The sequence below is a fragment of the Camelina sativa genome, chromosome 6 (genome assembly GCF_000633955.1).
Source record: "Camelina sativa cultivar DH55 chromosome 6, Cs, whole genome shotgun sequence".
Classification (NCBI taxonomy): Eukaryota; Viridiplantae; Streptophyta; class Magnoliopsida; order Brassicales; family Brassicaceae; genus Camelina; species Camelina sativa.
Genome location: NC_025690.1, coordinates 15,887,260 through 15,904,913, shown reverse-complemented (window position 1 = coordinate 15,904,913; position 17,654 = coordinate 15,887,260). Strand labels below are relative to the sequence as shown.

The 17,654-nt window shown below is 37.5% G+C and overlaps 3 protein-coding genes across 3 annotated transcripts; all 3 read right to left on the bottom strand.

The window, feature by feature from the left end:
* On the bottom strand, positions 101-2,416 carry LOC104791651 (wall-associated receptor kinase-like 15). Its single transcript, XM_010517586.2, has 3 exons — positions 1,567-2,416; positions 1,411-1,470; positions 101-1,312 (listed from the first exon to the last, which is right to left on the bottom strand). The coding sequence occupies exons 1-3, from the start codon at positions 2,369-2,371 to the stop codon at positions 258-260; spliced, it is 1,920 nt and encodes a 639-aa protein (XP_010515888.2). The 5' UTR covers positions 2,372-2,416; the 3' UTR covers positions 101-257.
* On the bottom strand, positions 4,034-7,364 carry LOC104791650 (ultraviolet-B receptor UVR8-like). Its single transcript, XM_019246794.1, has 12 exons — positions 6,957-7,364; positions 6,754-6,827; positions 6,558-6,642; positions 6,322-6,411; positions 6,000-6,236; positions 5,668-5,907; positions 5,473-5,516; positions 5,167-5,349; positions 4,963-5,053; positions 4,830-4,889; positions 4,573-4,616; positions 4,034-4,471 (listed from the first exon to the last, which is right to left on the bottom strand). The coding sequence occupies exons 1-10, from the start codon at positions 7,159-7,161 to the stop codon at positions 4,882-4,884; spliced, it is 1,257 nt and encodes a 418-aa protein (XP_019102339.1). The 5' UTR covers positions 7,162-7,364; the 3' UTR covers positions 4,034-4,471; positions 4,573-4,616; positions 4,830-4,881.
* Positions 9,320-9,820, bottom strand: LOC104791649 (transcriptional regulator TAC1-like). The gene has a single exon (XM_010517584.1). The coding sequence runs from the start codon at positions 9,780-9,782 to the stop codon at positions 9,363-9,365; it is 420 nt and encodes a 139-aa protein (XP_010515886.1). The 5' UTR covers positions 9,783-9,820; the 3' UTR covers positions 9,320-9,362.

Below are 17,654 nucleotides of genomic sequence, written 5' to 3'. Positions count from 1 at the left end.
CACACCTTACTTATCGAAGACTCATAAACCTTGTTATATACATTGAGGCATTGAGCACTATAAAAGTAGTAATCAAAACTTGATGAGTGTAAATCTTTGATCCGTTTTACAAAACTTTCTTCCAATTGCCAACTACTACATCTTTTGAAAACAAATACATTCATAGACGAGACATGTATATTCTCACTAGTGAAATTATTATTTATTTACAGAATCCTTATACGACACAACAAAACGTCGTTTTACTTCACAAACTTTCAAATTCCGTGTAAAATGCTCTCGATCTCCTTCACTACAACATTCATGGTTGGTCGACATTGTCTAGTCTCCTTCACACACCGCTCCGCCAAAACTCCAAGCTCCTTCATCGACTCAATCTCCATCCCCGTCGCTCCTTTACCGATCACAGGATCAATCACATCCATCAATCTCCCTTCCTTCAAAACTTTCCTAACAAACACAACCAAATTCACATCTTCCTCGTCTCTATTGAAATCGATCGCCTTCTTACAAGTCAACAACTCGAACAACACAACCCCGAAGCTATAAACGTCGCTCTTATCCGTCAACTGGAAGTTAAGATAGTACTCTGGATCTAAATACCCTAAGGTTCCTTGCGCACAGGTAGTAACGTGACTCACATCACTCAAACCTAATCTTGATAATCCGAAATCAGCAACCTTAACATCAAGATTCTCATCTAGTAATATATTACTCGATTTAACATCTCTGTGATAAATCGGCGGTGTAGCTGATGAGTGGAGATAAGCAAGTCCTTGAGCCGTCTGATGAGCGATCATAAGACGTCGCCGCCACGGTAAAGGATCATATACTCCTCCTCCTCCTCCGCCGCAGTAGATGTGTTCGTACAAAGTTCCGTTAGGGACAAACTCGTAAACTAGTATCGGCATATCTAATTCAATGCAGCATCCGAGAAGCTTCACTAGATTCTTATGGCTAACTTGGCAAAGGATCTGAACCTCGTTGACGATCTGGTATATGCTCTTCTCGTTCCCTAGCTTAGCTCGTTTCACGGCTACGGTGGTGCCTTCGTCGAGGTTTCCTTTGAAAACTTCGCCGAATCCGCCGAATCCTAGGAGGTTCGATTGGGCGAAATTGTTTGTTGATTTGACGATTTCTTTGCCGGTGAAGATTCGGTCGAGTCCGGTACTGTTTGTAGTCAATAAGTGACGGTGTAGTTTCCTTACGCTCGCCCACGATTGGCTTCCGGCGGTTATCCGATTCTGCTTTGAGATGATCATCTTCATTACGAATCCGGCGATCAATAAAGCTCCCACACCTCCGGTTAAACCTGTTCAATAACCGAACTAATCAGTCTAACATCGAACCGTACCGCCCTATATCCAAATAATCAACCCGGTTTAACCATTCGGTTTTAATGATACTTACCTCCGATTAAAGGTAAATTGCTCCATCTTTTGCATTTCTTTCCCTTAGAACACCGGTTAACTTAAAAATACAAATAACAGATTTTTCATTTAGTTAAAGAAAATAATCAAATCTCAAAAACAAAGTCGAAGTCAAAATCACAGAACCGGACCGGACCTTCACATACAGCGTTGACCGAGTTCCATCGAAACCCTTTCTTGCAGAAACATCTCTTCTGTCCTAAATTCGAAGAATCGCCTAAACAAACCGAGTTCACCAAATCTTTGCAATCTCCCTGAATCTTACAAACCGGTTCTCTCGGAGTTTCCCATAGTATCTCAACGGCCGGTTCACCCCATTTACTAACCGGCATCAGCAGATCCAGATTCATAAAACTCTGATAAGCCGAACACATATCTGTCCTAGCTCTGTAAACTTTATAAGTATTAACAGATGCACCGGTTTTATACCAGCAGCACGAAGACACGCCTCGGCACTTGCTTCGTGCTTCGAGATTCTGGTTGAGAAACTTGTGGCACAAGCTATTGTCTGAGCAGTTAAACCCTTGAGAGCTGTACGAATCTAGACCATCTTTTGTACAATTCATGATTATGACCGTGTTACTACTACTAACGTTGAAAGGAAGGTTCGGGTCTAGCTGAATACCGTGGTACTTGATATCGACTGATACACATCTGTTTGGCTCGAACCCTGGTGGACGGAGCACGAACCGTTGGCCTAACGGGTCAATTGTTTTGATCGGATTGGTTGATCCGTTGAGCGTATCGAACCATAGAGAACCGCGTTCATCGCACCGGATCTTGTAATCTGGATCGCCACAATCTAGTCCTGTACTTAGCGGGTACGGGACTTGAGTGGACCCGCAGTTAGGGCATCGTTTGAAAGCTTTTACAGTAGAAGAAGAGAAGGAAAGAAGTAAAGTAAGAGTGAGGGTGATGAGAGATAGCCATGGGAGCTCCATTTTTTTTGTTTTATTATGGGCAGGTGCTTTCTCAGGGTGTGTGTGATATATTAGCTGCATGTGTACTATGATTCCCGTTTTCATCTTTTATAAAATAATGGTATTGTTTTTGTCAAGTAGATAGTTTTAATGTTCCCGATTGCATCAGGGGGTACATTAAAAGCTGTGTTTTGATATTTTGAATTGACCCAAAATTCTGAATATTTTTACTTCGTTAACAAGGGGAACACATGTGGAAGATGTTTTTTCTTAATTGCGTGCACCATACGTTCCATTTATTCTACACATTTTGGTGGAATATATAGTTTGGAAATATATATGATTTTCCAAATACGAGTGTATTACAACGTCGGAATTAACCTGAGCAGCAGCTCTTGCGGTGAGTAAAAAAAAGTTTACCTATAAATTTTAGAAATATTTTTTATTCACCTTTTTGGGGGTTATTTCTCTCCAAAATATATATATTCACTACTACAATAATTGAATGATATAATCCTTGACCGGTGNAAAAAAAAAAAAAAAAAAAAAAAAAATCCTTGACCAAAACAAAACTTTGGTGTATCCGAGGAATATATATTTCTTTATGATTGTAAGTGCAGTAGCCAACTGGCCTGTTATAATGTGTTACAGTGCCAATAAACCCAAGCATATAGTTTATTAGTAACATTTAACGTAAAATATTCATTCTTCTGTTTTTTTTTTGGTGATTTTACTATTTTTATATTTGCACTACAAATCTGGTTTCCCGAAACTTCGGACTGATCGTGGGTGAAGAGTCTTTCTGCTAAGGATACGTTTTTCACAAACCATTCCTCCTCAGATAAGGCATTCGACTGTAATTCATATTATGAGTAGTCAAAATAAATTATTTATACAGAGATGAAATTAAAATTAATTTGCTTTGTTTAAAGAAAAACAGTAAATTTACGACAGATCTTAGATATCACCTATCCACTCTACGTCAATCCATTCTCAGTTGAGTTAACTTTTTAGAAAACGCAACAATCTCTTAAATACTAGCTAGTATATAGTATTTGTATGTACTATATTAATAATCCTTAAATAGCTCTAAATAAGGTAGCAAAATAAGAAGAGATGTCTCGTTAAAAAGCAAAAAATATAATTAAATGATCTTTACTCGCCAAAAAATTAGTAATCTTACTGACTTTTGCTTGTACATCCATGTTAAGCTAGCCAATTAGCATCTATCTTACTGACGTTTGCTAGTGCGTCCATGTTAAGCCTTGTGCCTTCCAACGTATTATACAGCAATTACAACATTATTATACTGCACTTATAGTGACACTTGTTTCGGTTTCCCTAGTTGTTTCATTGTTTAACTCATATAAAAAACTTAATGGAAGTACACGACTGTTATTTTTTAAAATTTTAGTCACAAGTTAGCTGTGATTCGACGTATATTTATATATTTGACCGTGGATCTACGCTTGTCATGGAATATACTAAAGATTTCCCAATCATCCTTTTCAACTCGGCAGTTTATTAAACCTAATTAAACTAGTTTCATTGCGTGGTTGATTGTAAATTTGTAACTAGTAGATGAGTTATCCTCCCAACTCTTAAAAAAACTGTAGTCACGACTAACACTGATTGCACGCCTTTTTCTGATTCCTGATACAAGTGAAGTGCTGTGACTAAGACTGTACAAAGCAGGACACTGACTTATTGTTCTTTACCAATCTAAAAATCCAATCGTTTTTACACCAAATCTAAAGAAACCTAAAGATCCTTTCATACCAATCAGTATTTTATTCTAGTGTTCTGCCATTTCCCCATGTTACACAATACAAAGTCAAAGCCCTCTCCCTAAGGAAAACATGAAGACAGGGAAAGACTGAAGAAGAAAGTACATATAGCAAAAAGCCTGTATGTACAGCTTCTGTCAAACCTATAGGCACCTAAAGTGGCGAAAACACGAAAATGTAATATGAGGATCTGGTGCCTGGTTGGGAAACCTCAAGTGGGTGAGTCTGCTAGTAGCAATGTATGCCACCATCCACACGCCACTTTCCTCAGTCTGCAGCCATCCAGCTGGACTTGAGTAGGAATGTTCCGGTCAATCGTGTCCCCTAGACCCAGCTGTTGAGTAACAAGAGGGATGCAAATGAGATACTTTTTGTACAAATACAGTGATACTGAGACATAACCGGTTAGCAAAGCAAAACAGAACAACTTCGTACCTGCCCGTATTTGTTCCATCCCCAACATAGCAACCGACCATCCTCTGCAGAAACAAAAAATACAGTGGGAATCAGCAAAATCGAGAACACACTTAGTAGTTAGTACCTCCATCACAAAGTTGAACTCGAATCAGAAAGGGCAATCTACATGTTCCACGAACATGTTCCATGTTTCAAAACGAGGTTATGACTTTTTCTCTCTTGAAAAACTTAAAGAGAGACCACAAATTAATACTGAAAACAATTCAAAAGGAGACCTGAATACAAGTTGCAGCATCTCACAAGCTAGGGCTCTTTAGTATCTTCTCGTTAAAAAACTGAAAACAAATTGCTAGGGCTCAGTTCGGTTCGGAGAGGTCCCTTTCTGCAATTAACATTTAGTAACCATACCTGCCAAAACCGCACTATGCCGCGCGCCGCAACTAACTGTTTTGGCATGTTTACCCTCCAAATTCTGGCCATCCAGCAATCTCGGTATCATCTACATCACAAGACAGATGATACAATCTTTCAGTAATACCAAATGTTTCAGTTCATGCACTGCAGAAAACTTCCAGAATTGGTTTACAAACTTTGGATTACAAGAGATGTCACCTCAGCATGATCAGTGCCAGTTCCCAGTTGACCAAATTGGTTTCCACCAAAGGCATACACTTTACCATCACTAGAGATGCAAATAGTGTGCCACAATCCAGCTGCTACGCTTTCCATCCGAACACTCTGCACTGATGAAACAGCCATGGGCCTTAACTGATCATTTGTGTTTCCATGGCCACACTAAATGCAAAAAATTGTTGGGTTAGCATGAGCACATGGAGAGGCTATACCGAATGCAGTTAAAGTCAAAAGCTTAGTCAACTAGATAATGAGACAAATATTGCTACGCTGTATAACATTCACCTGTCCATAGAGTCCCCATCCAAAAGTTATTAACCCTCCAGTATCTGCAACTAGGAAGGACGAGCAATCAATATCACACTATCACAAAGTTTTCCAACTTTAGAAATACATACTGCAACGTAACCTCCTATTCTTTCATTGCACATGAGTTTGATCAGTAATGTACAGAGGAAACACTCAGAAAAGAAAATGGACCTGTAATTGCCACGCTATGACGACCTCCACAAGAAATAGCCTTTATGTGCCGACCAGGTTCTCTTGTAACTTGAGTAGACGTGGTTGTTATTCCTTGATGCAATATGAAAGATCTTTCTTTTCCAGATCCGGGTGATTCAAAGCAAGGTATTAGATGAGGAGAGGAGACCATTTTAATCCGGGAACCCAATCCTAATTGCCCTTCGCCTCCATATCCCCAACCCCAAATCTGTCCTATATCTGAAACTTCCGCAAAAACATGATCATCCTCAAATGAATCTTCAAACTACAAGGTAGCAGCTTCATCTCGGATTTGTATTATTCAACTTCACCTGACAACGCAAGAGTATGCCGACCACCAGTAGCAACACTGGTGATCCTCACTCCAAGGCCAACACTCACAAGTGAAGGTGTGATAGCAAAGAAGTCCTCTCCAAGTGAAAGGCATTCGGCTTCATCTTTGGCAGTTGAAACCCGCCTCCGCTTCACTAACTCCTCCCCTCCCTTCCGATTCTCATTCTGCAGTGTCATACCACTTGCTGCATTTGAACCTTGTGATGATGGACTCACTATGAAAATTCGAAAACATACCATATCCATCAACAGTAAACAAATAACACAACTGAAAACCAAAGATATCCCAACCGATCTCACCTTGCTCATTCGAGCCACTCTGCTGCTTTCTAACAGGATCCTTTGATGGAATGCATTCCTTCCAACCCCAAGTAAATGCTTCACCAGCCTCTGTACACACCACCAACACACAGGTCATCAGTAAAATAGGAAAAGAGTTACCAGTGTCATTACTCCATTTCATGTTTAAGTTAACCATCCCTAAATATTATAGCTTAAAGAAGTCAAAGTAGAGAAGTAAAGGCTAGTCAAATTACCTGTAACAACCGCACAATGTGCCCATCCTGAAGAAGCCTGAACGACTGGAGCCTCCGTGGGAAGAGGAAACGGCTCTGGAGTTTCCTTAACCAATCGTAACCAAGAAAAGACAAAAATCGAAATCAATTTCGTAACAAAAAGAAAAGATGAAGAGATGATAAGGTTCCATAATTTTGAGAAAAAAAAGAGCTTTACCCCATGCTTTCCAGAAGCGACATAGCTCTGTCCTTCATCATCAGTAGAACCCCAAGTTATAAGCTTCCCCTTCTCTAATAAAACCCACCAAACATACAAAACCAGTAAAAATCCCAAAAAAAAAAACCCAAAAGCTATGATCTTTTTGCTGGACACGAATTAAGTTTCGGATAGATCGAATTCAGAAATCAGTAAATCAAAACCTGAAATAGCCATAGCGAATCCACAACCGCCGCCACAAACATCTTTCCACGAATCTCCACCGTGAACAGCAGCAGGTAAACGCACGGGAACAGGAGAGAGAATAGGGGATTTCTCGGGAGAAGCTCCTGGTAAGTAACCGGACATGTAGACTACAGTCTCCTTACATTCCCCAATCTGAACATTTCCTCTACTGTTTCCATTCATTGCACAGATTCTTCCAAATCCACAATCACCACCATATAAAACACACGCACCCAAATCCAAAAACAAAACCTTTTAGCGACAAAATCTAGTGATCTGCGTTTCACTTTCACGAATAAATCGCGTTTGGCAAAATGAGGAGTAAAGTAACAGAGAGAGTCTATGAAACGGAGAAACAAGAGAGAACGAGTTGACTCACTAGAAACAGAAATAATGAAGGTGTGGGGAGAATCAATTACGGGTTCTTAGGTTGTGCCACCTCGGATGCCACGTCATGTTAATACCACGTGGCATAATCGTGACCGCGTGTATTATTATTTTTTTTTAATACGAAAAATGTGGAGAAGTTTCTGGAAGCAAAAAAAGAACATCCTCAAATTTTGAAGCAGCCTTTTTCTCCACTAATGGACGCGTGGTTACAAATTTCATTAGTTTCTTTTTTAAAAAGAGATTGGAGTTCAATATATAATTTGACTACGAAACCTTGGTTTATAAAGACATTAAGCGTATATTAAACCAAATTTGCATAAGAAATATGAGGAAGACATCCCAACTGACCAATTATTATTTGGAAGCTTTCTTAATGTGAAGTGTGTGGACTTATGAAAACAAACTTAGTTTTTAAAAAAAAAAGATTTGTGTGCCGTATATTGACCTCTTTATTATTTTTGTACGTAATAGTGCGATCAAATACAAACCTAAGGTAGAGATAGATGTTATTCAAATGCAAGGACCATGTCCATGCATATCTCAACTTAAATATTTGTTTTCTCGTGGACTTTTTTTTTTTTTGTTACCTTAGTTATCTTGAAATGGACTGTAGCTTGTTTCCAAAGCAATAACGAAATTTTCATGCATTTTTTACCAATTACTTTACTCAAATAGTATAATTTAACCGCACTTCGCATACTCACAGTTCAAACACAATATAATTGTACATCATCATGGCTTTTTTTTTCTTCTTTTTGTCTATTATCGGTTACGTTCATAATAATTACAAGATCATTTGAAACAGCTAGCTAAACGATGAAATCATCACATAAGTATAGCTCTCATATATGTATACTCATGCTAATGCAAAAAAAAAAAAAAAAAATGTATACTCATGCTATCCCTATGTTCTCATATACATATAATGTCTCTGTGTTTTTTCGTCGTTAAAGTTTGATTTGTGATTTCAAATCAATGTGAGGCGGGAGGATGGGATTGGATAGAGAGATTCAACACCGAAAAAAAAAAAGAGGAGATGGGTGGGAACTAGATAAAATCAATGGGTTAGGGGGAGGTATTGGTTTAGGATTTAGAAAGAATTTTAATGACTTTAAAAGTTAGGTAAAATATGTTGTTATTCAATCAAGACTTTTAAAAACTCTTTAAAAATTTGGTGTTATTGGTTGTGGATTTGTAAAAAGTTATCTAAAATCTTGATAAATCTAGTGTTATTGGATTAAGAGTTTTATAAAGTCATTAAAAGTTTTATGTTATTCAAGTAAAACAAAAGAATCTTGGATTGTTAATGAATTCAAATTTTATGTTATTGGTTTAGGATTTTATATCATTTTCTTCATAACAAAAGTCATGAAAACTTTTTCATCAAATAGAAAGATTTTACAAGATTAGAAAAAAAAATCATCAAGATTTTAAAAAACTTCCTAAACAATCTCTTGGAATCCTTCATTTTTAACTTTCAATTTTCTATGATTCTAACAATCAGCAAAAACATAAATTCATTCAAATTCTTTCTAAATCCTAAACCAATACCTCCCCCTTAATTTTATCTAGTAGAACCTTAAAAAAAAAAAAATCTCTATTTTTAGTTATTAATTATGGTAACCAATCAATATGGCAACTATAATTTTTATATTTCCGTCGTTTTTCTTTGATAACCTTTAGTTCTTTCTATTTTTTATTTTTATTTTCTAATTAAAATCACTATAGGGCGCATAGTTTTTTGTTTGTTTGTTTCATGTTTCATAAAATTCACAATAAAATATGATTGAACCCTAATTATACCAGTTAGGCGTATGTGGTAAATAAACAATGATGGTCACCAATAAATGATTATAAACTCATCGCAATCAGTAACCAACATATATTTACATAATAAATGTTAGTTTTTGTGTAATATTAACAAATCAATACCTAGCTAATCAAACGAAATTATTCACATAATTACATACTTGGTGATTAAATTATTCAAACATTTACGTACTTGTTGATTTCTTATAAGGATCTAATCCTAGCCGGAGCTCAAGATCTATCACTTCTGCACTTTGAGATAAAGCCGTTTCAAGTATCCTCGTTTTGTTCCTTTCTTCATCTCCTACACAGTTATCGCTTTTATCATCTTCTTCTTTTGTTGTTGGTCGACGGACCGTATCAACGAAGAACGGTAACTCAATAAGCTCTTGCTCTAACTGAATTGTCGAAGTGGTGGCTTCTTCAGTATCTTCTTCTTTCAGGTTCGCTTGTCGAAGTTTTGCCCTGTCTTTTCTGTGGATGTTCATGTGCCCTCCTAAAGCTTGTGCGTTGGAGAAACCTCTCTCGCAAAAATCGCATATGTATGGTCTTGCTTGTGATCCGGACCATGAGTATGATCGACGATCCAAGTATTTTCTATTCATTTGTATACGATATATATCGAGAGAAATATAAACGAGGGAGTGTAATTTCGATCTGCGAAGAGATGCAAATTTGATAAAACCATCACAAGATATCATGAGAAAGGTTAAATATACTGATATACAACGTGATAATTGGTCTTTCTAAAATTTAAAGTCAAAGCCGACTTTTTCTAGCCGACAAAATGTGTAAAGATAAGCTATGTGGTTATTGTCTCGCGATGATTGGTTCTTATATGTTTTAAATTCATTTTGGCGTTTACATTTTAACTTTTATGGAATACTAATATATATATATATATATAGCCGACAGTGTAGATATATACGCAAATTTTCCTTATAAAAAACACTAAAATTTATGAGTTTATTAATCAAAATAAAACACACTGTAAATATTAGAATACATCCAAAATATACGAATGTAAACAGATGGAGCGATGTCTTAATAGACAATGTATCCCAAAACACATCCAGATACACACGTATAAAGAGCGGTCGATCGATGACATATATATATATATATATGTTTTACAATTTTCTTTAATCAATGTCATTAAAAAAACACTTATGAAAGTCATTACACAAACTATATGTTTATTGACTTGAGCGTTAGATTTTTCATCCAGTTAGAGATATGTATGTATATATCTGTGCGTCGGCATCATCGATCTCGTATACGCTATATTTAACTGCTTTTACTAATGTCAAATGTTAATCAGTATTTTATTAGAATCTTAGATTATGTTCATTCTTAATTTCTGATGTAAGAATATAAACTAAGAATGTAGTTAACAATTCTTTCTTTATGAATTTAGGGTTTAATATTAAATCTATATATGAAGACATTAAGCCGTGTTAGATTTTAGGGTGAGCTTGTAAGATTTAGCTCAATGAAAACACAATATGGATTGAATGATCTGATCTTATTCATCCTCGTTCAATGTCTTACAAAAGCTGAAACAAATAACTGAAGCAAAGCATGACTCCACTAACTCAACTAGTAACTAGTTTTACGGAAACACAAACTTGACCAAGTAAACTATAGAGAACAAGTCTCCTTATTGCTAGATTTGTGGAAACAACTAAGACACGAAAGACAATCCAACAAACTCTCCTTTTAACTGAACCTTCTCAAAGAGTCAGTTCAAAACACGCATTCCAAACGCTTCTCTGATCCTCTGAAACATTGCCATCCTCATAGGCTTAGTCATGATATCAGCGAGCTGCTCCTCAGTTCTGCAGTATTTCAGTTTAATGACTCCTTCTTTAACCAAATCCCTTAGAAAGTGATAGTGAACCCTGATGTGCTTCGATTTACCGTGTAACACAGCATTCTTGGACAACTTGATGGTTGAAGTGTTATCACACAACAACACCATTTCTCCTTCTTGATCGTAACCAATCTCTTTCAGAATTCTTCCCATCCACACAGCTTGACAAGCAGAAGTTGATGCTGCAACATACTCTGCCTCGGTAGTGGAGAGTGTCACGATAGGCTGCTTACGTGACTACCATGCTACAGCTCCTCCTCCCATTAAGAACACATACCCTGATGTGCTCTTGCTATCATCTATGTCTCCCGCATAATCACTGTCTGTGTAACCAACAAGCCCTGTTCTACCCTTCTTTTTGTACCAGATTCCAAACTCCATGGTGCCTTTCAGATATCGCATGATCCGTTTTACTGCAGCAAAGTGTAACTGTGTGGGATTGGCCATGAAACGACTGACGAGACACACCACAAACATGAGATCAGGACGTGTTGCCATTAAGTACATCAAGCTTCCCACCATTTGTTTGTAGAGTGTTGAATCGACCTTCACACCTCTTTCATCTCGGCAAAGTCTCTGACCAGGAACAATTGGATTGCACACAGAATTGAAGTTCTGCATTCCAAATCGTTCGATGACCTCCGCTGCATACTTTCTTTTTGACAAATAAAAATACCATCATCCTGTTGCACTACTTCTATGCCAAGAAAATACCTCATTCTCCCTAAATCAGTCATGTCGGATTCCCTTTTCATAGACTGTTTAAACTCAGCTAGCAACTCTTCATCATCACCCGTAAAGAGCAAATCATCAACATAAATACTGACAATGAGTATTTTACCTCCTTTGCGCTTGATGAACAAAGTTTGCTCGTTGATGCTGCTCTCAAAGCCTGCTTTGATGAAATAAGCTTCTATACGACTAAACCAAGCTCGTGGTGCTTGTTTTAGTCCGTATAAAGCCTTATGGAGCTCATAGCCTTGAGGTTGCTGCACATAAACGTCTTCCTGCAACTCTCCGTGTAAAAATGCAGACTTGACATCTAACTGATGAATTTCCCACCCTCGATGAGCAGCTAAAGCAATGATCATCCTCACTGTATCCATTCTAGCCACAGGTGCGAAGACTTCCGTGTAGTCAACCCCATATTCTTGTGCATAACCCTTCACCACGAGTCGAGCCTTGAATTTGTCAACCTCTCCTTGCTCATTAAGTTTGGTCTTGTAGATCCACTTTACGCCAATCGCTTTGACTGCAGCTGGAAGCTCCACCAAAGACCATGTCAGATTCTTCTCAATCGAACATATTTCTGCATCCATTGCGGTTTTCCACTTCGAGTGTTTGACAGCTTTCTAGAAGGAAGTCGGATCTGAGATCACCATAAGTGCTACAATCTCCTCCTTCTCAGATCCTGCTTCCACCATGTTTGCCTCTTCTTCAGTGTCTGATAACTCTTCCCCCAATGTGTAATCAGCGTGCCAAACCGGTGGTCTTCTTATTCTGCTCACTGTTGCATCTTTTGGCTGAGCATGAGTTTGTAGAGGAGGGTGAGGGTGAAGGTCTCCATCACTATTGTCTCCTGTTTCCTCCACTTCTTCCTCTTCTTCTTCAATTTCATCGAACTCATGCTCATCTTCCCACTCGAGCTTTATGTTCTGTTCTGCAGAAAGACTTGAATCCCAACTCCATTTTTTATCTTCTTCGAATATCACATCACGACTGATATGAGTCTTCCTTTCTATCGGATCATACATCTTGAACGCTTTTGACTCGCTATTGTACCCAATCATGACGCACTTCACGCTCTTGTCATCTAACTTGGTTCTTTTCACATCTGGAATGTGTACATAACCAATGCAGCCAAAGATACGGAAATGCTCCACTGATGGCTTGTTCCCACTCCATGCTTCCTTTGGAGTCATATCCTTCACGATCACGGTAGGAGATCGATTTAGGACATGATTTGCCCATTGAACTGCATCTGGCCAGAAACTTTTTGGTACTTCCTTCTCTATTAGCACAGCCCTCACCATATTCATGAGAGTTCTGTTCTTACGCTCAGCAACGCCGTTCTGCTGTGGAGTGTACGCGGTGGTTAATTGGCGTTTGATTCCTTGTTCCTTATAGAACTCTTTGAACTCAATGGAGTTGTACTTTCCTCGTCTGTCTGTCCTCAGACATTTGATGAAGCTTCGTGTCTGTTTCTCCACATACGCCTTGAATAGTTTGAATTGGTGAAAAGCTTCTGATTTTTCAAGAACAAAGTAGATCCATGTCTTCCTTGAGAAGTCGTCGATGAAGCTTATCAGGTATCTCTTCTGGCTGTTCGATGATGGAGTTATTGGACCGCATAGATCAGAGTGGACAAATTGCAGCTTTTCTGTGGCTCTCCCCTTGCTCTGCTTTGGAAAGGAAGTTTGATGGTGTTTGCCTTTGACACATGATTCGCAGGTCACCTTTGTTCCTCCAAAGCTTGGTAACCCCATGACCATCTCTTTGTTACGCAGGGTTGAGAGACCTTTGTAAATAATATGTCCATACCGATGGTGTCATAGCTCTTCTTGGTCTGCAATATTGACCTGCGAACACCTCTCCTCCTTTGTCTTCTCATTTGTTTCTCCCACCAGGATAAACATTCGATTAGCACTCATGACTGACTCTGCAATTTTTCCTCTTGTGGGATGAAAAATGCTGCATGTGTTCTTTTCTCCTCCTTTGAACAGAACATCGAGACCCTTCTCTTGAAGTTGTCCAACACTCAACAAATTATTTTTCAGCTCCGAAACATAGTACACATCATTGATAACATAGCTTACTCCATTAAGCGTTATCTTCACAACTCATTTCCCACTAACCACCAGCTTGTGATTATTTCCGAGTTTGACATTGTGTTTGAAAGCACTGTCCAAACTTGAAAACATCTTGCCCTCTCCACACATATGATTCGAGCATCCAGAATCCACGAACCAGACGTCTCCTCTTTTGGTTCCTTGCAGTTCTGCATACGCCATGAGGAGGACTTCATCTTTCTCACCAATTTCTGCAAACTGAGCTCCATGGTTCGCATTTGGACATTCATAAGAGAAATGTCCAAGCTTGTGGCAGGTGTAGCATTCGATGGTGGCTTTGTTGAAAGAACGACCCCTGCCTCTTCCTCGACCTTTGTAGGCTCCCGTCCTCTTCCTCCGACGTTTAGAGCATGCACTTCTTCTTCATAGGTGGTTTTCTTGAACTTCTTCTCATGAACAGACAATGAACTCTGCAGCTCATCGATCGCCATGCTTCCTGTGTCTTTAGACTCTTCGATGGACACCACTACATAGGTGAATTTCTCGGTCAGGGTTCAAAGAATCTTCTCAACAATCTTCGAATCTGGCATTTCTTCACCGTTGCTCCTCATCTGGTTGGAGACACTCATCACTCTCTTGAAGTAGTCGTCAATACTCTCATCATTCTTCATGACGAGTACCTCAAATTCTCTCCTTAAAGTTTGGAGGAGGGATCGCTTCACTCTCTCATTTCCCCCAAACTTTCTCTTCATGGATTCCCAAACAATCTTGGATATGCTGCGATCCAAGATCTGCTCAAACACTACCCAATCAATCGCCTGGAATAGGTAATGCTTGACTTGGTGATCCTTCGTCTTCAGATCGTTGAAACTCTTCTGCTGCGCTGCGGTTATCTCAACACCGGCTGTTGGCTCGACGACACCCTCTTCTATCAAGCTCCATAATCTCTTGGATCTCAAGAGATTTTCCATTAACTCACTCCAATGATCGTAGTGACCATCGAAATGTGGAATCTTCGTAAGTGTTTTGTCTTCACTCATCTCTCTTTCTTTTCCTCTCTCAGATCACTTTTGAAAATGTGTTTTGCTCTGATACCAAATGTAAGATTTAGCTCAATGAAAACACAATATACACTAAATGATCTGATCTTATTCATCCTCGTTCAATGCCTTTTATAGACTTACAAAAGCTGAAACAAATAACTGAAGCAAAGCATGACTCCACTAACTCAACTACTAACTAGTTTTACGGAAACACAAACTTGACCAAGTAAACTATAGAGAACAAGTCTCCTTATTGCTAGATTTGCGGAAACAACTAAGACACGAAAGAAAATCCAACAGAGCTACATGATTTCACAGTTTACATATATCATATATGTACACTTTTAAAAGATAATTGACTAAACTATCCGAACAACAAACAAACAAAAACTTAAGAAAAAAATATTTTCGCGGATGGCAACATGCCAACATCTAATAGTGGCAGGAAGCAAATTACATACACGTTTAACTGGTCAGTATATAAATGATGACGGGTCTTGCTTAGTTAACTTGTTAACGTGAACATTCATATATAACTTGTTAAGTGGTTAACAAGGGAAGGTATTATAGATAATCGTTGTTTAGTTTCCTTAATAAAACAACTATAGAACAGTTCCACATTAGTCTCTTGGACTTATCCTACAATTAACTGATACGGACAAAGATTATAAAATCCATAAGCCTATTTTAACCTATACGAACATGTCAAGGGTTATGGCTTCTAATAACAACTCTAATTTGAACATTTCTTTTACTAACTTTTCAGTGTTGGAGTTTCACATGGTATCTTTCTTTCCCCCCATTCAAACATATATACTAATTTCACATTAATACTCAAGAATATCGAATATGATTGTTAGACCTCCTTATATATATATAAAATTATATAGACACTATGATTATACTTTCCAAGGTATTATTTATGATGACCAATACCAAAAAAAAAAAAGAAGGGTTATATACTGAGGCTTTTTCCTCCTTTTTGTAACGTTGAGATATAATAAAGAAGTTCTGTATGAGTATGTCACCGATACTCGTTTACGGCAGATATTAATATGAATATATGATCAATACTATACGAAACTTATTATTTCAGAATAGTGAATTAATTAGTTTACTGGGAGAGAAACGTTAGTAATGAATATTTCACCGATACAGTACGGGGAAAATAAAAGCTCTACAGACCGTTTTACGAAACTTTGTATTTTCAGAAATTTATCGGTCGGTTTACTGGTTTAATTTCTATAATTAGTATGTAAGTTAGTTATCATTGGCTCAATTGGAATCCTCTTAATTAGGTTTATATGTATATAATTATAAATACTGAGGCTTAGATATTATTAGGTGAACACTTCTGGGCCTAGGCCTGGGCTTAGCTCTAACTGTATCTTTTCCCCTTTTAGTCTTCTGAAATTAATAATATATTCATCAACCAAAAGAAAGAAACAAAAACATTCAGAAATTTTTTTGTAGAATATATATATATATATATATATATATATTCCATTCCTTTTGCTTGTATTTTGTTAACTTAGCCAATAATATTTGTTATTTCAAATTTTTATAGAGAATGAGATCGGAATTATATTCTGAAAATGTAATACAAACATAAAATGAAATTATATAGAATTATTTTGGGTGTGTCTCTACTCTCAGTCGATGCATCGCTTCCGAATCCGACTATAAAATATTAAATCACATAAATACCAAGAGTCCGGATGGCATAGAACTGAAGTGCAAGAAAAATCAAAGAAGACCATAAGATAGACCCATCGTCTGATCGTCATGTAATAAGCTGACTGACACCAAGAAAATCAAAAGGTCAAAAAATGAGAAGGTTCCCTAAGAAATACAAAGTGGACAAGTTTTGACCAGTTTGTCCACTTGACACATGAGCACCCTATCACTATCAATCACTCCTCAAAGTCTTTGTTCTCTCCCTCCGTCACTTACTTTTTAGTTGTTTTTTGTTCTCACGAATCCAGGATACATCTATTCACGTTTTCCTACACTCAACAAGGTTTCACGTCACCATAACAGTTACGGATAATTTCATTTTACAATCTAACAATTTGGTTGGAGTACGTGTGTGGTGTATGGATAATTATAAGTCCACGTTTTTCATAAATGTCATGAAATCATACTATCACAGTACGTATTGTCAAAAGAATCTTCTGTTATTGCATCACAAAATTATTATATTTTAATTTTGAAAATGAGTAAAATAATTGCATACCAATTTCAAGTTGTAATCTGACAAACCCACAAAACAATTTCAAAGTATTAATCTATTTCTAATTTCTTTATAAGTTAATAAATATATTTTAATAAGATAATATGCAGAGGAATATTTTATATGTCGGTCAGCAGTACTGTTTCTTGCTGATGTTGAACATAGTAATTAGTTACATAACTACTAATAATTAGATCAAACACATAGGGAGTAAAAATCGCAGCCTCTGCTTTTTTTTCTTGTCGACAATCTCAGCCTTTTCAAGTTTCAAGCCACAGCTTGTTCGTAATATTATAATTTTTGTTCTACCTTAATTCCTCTGATTCATTTGATTGGTGGTACACATCTTTCCTTATATCTTTTTTCAATGGTCACACACATGTACAACATTAGTTTTTTGGAAATGTTGAAAGAATAATACTTTTGTCGCCATCCAAAACGTTTTGATTAATTCAACTAGAGGAATATGATAGTTTTCGTACAAGTTAAATTTAAGCATACTAAATTGTCGATCCCCTCCCCCCCCCCCCCCCCCCCCC